This window comes from Cibotium barometz, chromosome 25 (assembly GCF_041138505.1).
Source record: "Cibotium barometz isolate CiBa-2024 chromosome 25, ASM4113850v1, whole genome shotgun sequence".
NCBI lineage: Eukaryota > Viridiplantae > Streptophyta > Polypodiopsida > Cyatheales > Cibotiaceae > Cibotium > Cibotium barometz.
The window spans coordinates 13,647,288-13,651,033 of NC_141070.1; the positions used below are offsets into that span (position 1 = coordinate 13,647,288).

The 3,746-nt window shown below is 43.1% G+C and overlaps 1 protein-coding gene across 1 annotated transcript; it reads left to right on the top strand.

The window, feature by feature from the left end:
• Positions 1 to 396: 396 nt before the first annotated feature.
• Positions 397 to 2,488, top strand: LOC147624262 (uncharacterized). Its single transcript, XM_086819232.1, has 2 exons — positions 397 to 2,241; positions 2,396 to 2,488. Exon 1 carries the CDS (start codon positions 1,467 to 1,469, stop codon positions 2,202 to 2,204), a length of 738 nt encoding a protein of 245 aa, XP_086675358.1. The 5' UTR covers positions 397 to 1,466; the 3' UTR covers positions 2,205 to 2,241; positions 2,396 to 2,488.
• Positions 2,489 to 3,746: the final 1,258 nt, after the last annotated feature.

Sequence of the window (3,746 nt, forward strand, 5' to 3'; positions counted from 1 at the left end):
GTGTGAAATAAAGCACCAAAATGTTTTGTCATTTTTATTTGAATAATTAATGAAGAATATGCCAGTATTTAAAGTCAATTATGAAGGTTTGGGATAAATCTATTGGTGATGGCAAGTTTGATGTTGTGTTTATTTCCTACCACGCATCTCCTTCTTTTTCTCTCCATCACAGATCCTCCACGCAAGGATAATTTTTGACGGACTGTGTCACCCTTCAAAATGATGGTTTTAGTTGAAATAATGCCAAATTTTCACAATCTACCTTATTTTTTTACGGTCACTCAAAATAAGTGGCTGTATTTTTTGACAAAAATGCCCAAAAATGGGCATGATGCCTATCAAAAGCAACCTTGTCTCCACTCACAAGAAGCTGAACTAGGTTCTCAGGTGATTGTGAAGGCGCTCGACTAGATCTCCTCTCTTTTTTTATATGTACATTTGTCTGACTATGCAACTTGAAACTTTGAATGTGTGGCCATCACCTAAACACACACTATCTTACCAGTGTAGCCATGCCCACCATTAGCCACCATCTCCATCCCTACAAAAGTCGACCAACAGATCTATGCTTTGCATGCACTCTGGGATGAACTACTATGCTTGTCGAATGTTATGTGGCTTGAGTCTATATCACGAGAGCAAGAGGACGGCCCTAATAATAAGACCCATTGCTACGGCTAGGCCATACCACAAAAAAATAATATTTCCCAAGCTCAAAAAAAATATCCCTTAGTTTCAAATTTTAAGAATCCCTCCCTTTTCTGCCTCATGCGGAGAGGGAGTAAAGAGTAGATATTTGTGTGAATATACATGTATATATATTTGCGCATTAAACCCCTCCCAAATTAAACAACCAGGCAAGGCTGTTTAACTGCTGACGTCAGAGCCCCTTTCAGCTTCGGCAAAACGAAAAGCATCCTGCTCCAGTCCAGTAGCTCACTGAGCTGCGGTAGCTCTATTTATTATTTTCGCAGTTATGAGTCTAATCCATTTTGCTTAGGACTTAAGATGCTGCATTTTAGAAAAGCCCCTTGAAGATCCTCACAAGCAAAGCCTACTCGCCCACCCTAAGTGACTGACCATTGACAACCTTAATCTGCCCAAATCCGCGTGTTTGAATGTAAGCCACCAGTGCAAATCCTTAATCTGCCCAAATCCGCGTGTTTGAATGTAAGCCACCCTACAGAGGAACGTCTAATCGTGAATGTAAGCCACCAGTGCAAATCCTACAGAGGAACGTCTAATCGCCAACCAGAGCACATGGGTTGCAAACCTTAATAATCCCCCAACAGAGCCTTGGATTGCAATCATCCCTTATTATCCAATATAGCAATTTGTTGTAAAACGCTGAGTCTTGAACAGAGCAAGAAAACTCTAATTGCTCAAAAGATTAATTAGCCCTATTGGCCTAACAGAGCGTTCTGCAAATCCTTTTCGCCCAATCGAGCAAATCCGCTGATTCACATATGGGCGCTCCCGTCCACCTTCTTCCTGATTCTTCACAGCAAAAATCATCTTTATCATCTCCCACTGCTTCCGATGATTCTCCGACAGAACCCTCTGCGGCCACTACTTCTCCTTCTTCTCACCCTCCATCCAACCGTTCAGACCTCTCTGTTGATTCTTCGTCATCATTTTCACCCAGTTTGGCGACAGAAATTGAGTCTTCACCGTCAGTTTCATCCAACTTGGTGCTAGAAGTTTCCTGTGAGCAGAAGAGTAGTCAGAAACAGAAGCAGAAGAATGTGCCCAAAAAGGCTCCCGGAGATGGCAAAATGTATGATGTAGATTGGAAACAGTTAAAGAAAGCCACCTCCAAAGAACCCTTCAGAGACAATGAGAGGGCAAAAAAAGGCTACAAGCACAATTCCTGCTGCACGTGTGCGGTGGGATTCACTGCGGATTGCGCCGCCCTCTGCTGCTGCCCCTGTGCCATACTCCCTCTGCTGGCATTCATCTTGGTTGAGCTTCCCTCTGCAGTGGCGTGCAAAACGATGATGCATTTAAAGAGGAGGTTCTGTATCAAAGGCTCCGAAGGCGGAGGCGGAGAAGAGCGCAATCGCCCGTCCATCTTCACAGCAACGTCATGGTCGTACAGAGAGCCATCTGATAAAGCAGGAGGAGAGCCAACAGCACACATTGTCCGGTTAGGCACACAGAATCTCTTGAAGCATTTTGAAGCAGAACAACTGGGCTTTGGTTGACTGTCTTAGAAGACAGAACTGCTATAAGTGAATGAAGGTGACATGGACTTCTTTTTTTTGAACGTAGGGACATTCTATTCTTCTCTTGGCCTTAGAACAGGGATTTGAATGGTGGCAAAGTCTATTTACAATGGAGTTTGTTTTTATTATTGAAATCTAACCTAGCTCTAACACTACTATGTTGTATATAGGTGACTTCAACAACAACAGTATGCTTTCAACAACAACAGTATGCTATTGATTGTTACAAGGTTTAATCATAATACAATTGTCTTGTTATTGTGAGATCCCTGTCCCCTCTGCGTAGTATCGAACTCTGGAGTGCTGGCAAACGAAAGTAAAAACCTCACACGCAGGCCAAAGCTTCTCACTCGGGGCCTCGTCCCCATGAATGTCCGGACAAGAGACTAATCTCTCGGTTCTTCCAAAACTGAACCCGGAAAAAACTTCCCTCTCCCAGAAAGCATAGGCGATTCCTCAAGAAAAAATCTTCTAACGTAGTCAAAGGCCTTAACTATCCTTTGTATTCCGACTGAACCCACGGGTCACATGGCCAAATCAAAGGAGAAACTTGCACTTGGTTCATAGAGACCAATGCTTTTTTCCCCATCAAAAGAGGCACAACGGTTGAAATCGTTTCCATAAAATAAGGATTATCCTGTGACTTACTTCAACTATCGTAACTTGAATAGAATTGAATTTTATTATAAGAATCCATCGATCCAGCCTAACCCCATCCCATGGGTTAGTTAATCGCCCAACCACCACTGTATTGATAAGATCCATTATAAAAATTTGGTTATGTTTTGTCCCGACTAAGTACCAGGGGAAGAGTTCCCAAGCCCCCTAGTTGGCTCTCATGCAAAAATTAAATAGACACACCACTTACTCACCTAATATAAAATTACCTTTTCTTAGACTCAACTATTTCCAAAACAACATTGCAATAAAACCACAGTGTTTCCATCATAATCCTCAGTATTCCAGTTCTAAGTCTAATTTCTAATCATTCCTTCCTCAGCGTACCTATGGCATCATTGGCAACAAGAACGCTCACCACCTGCTCACTCAGGGGTCTTTTCAATAGCTCCTAGCCCATAGTACCCAGGAATATAACCAAGTATTCCATTCATTCCTTCCTCATCATACCTATGGCATCATTAGCAACCAGAACGCTCACCACCTGCTCACTCAGGGGCCTTTTCGATAGTTCCTAGCCCATAGCACCTAGGAATATAATCTTATAAAATCTATATGGACTCTCCATTGAAGATCAGCTAGATCAACCAACAAGATCCATGTAAAAGGGCCATGAACTCATCCGTTAAGGACCAACAAGGCCAATCAACCAAATCTATGCCCGTATTCAGAAAGCGAACTACAACTCATTTTCTTCCTCGACGCACGCGTGGGTATCATGGGCAACCCAGTGCCCGAGCACCGTATAGTCAGCACCCTCTAGGTTCCTTCGCAAGTGACCTAGCGCTTCACTCATAGGCCGCTTCCTTGGTACCTCATCCATCGTACCGAAAGCTCACCATT

What these genes read in the sequence shown, in the direction of transcription:
- LOC147624262 (XM_086819232.1), top strand. Translation starts at nt 1,467, where the DNA reads ATGGGCGCTCCCGTCCACCTTCTTCCTGATTCTTCACAGCAAAAATCA.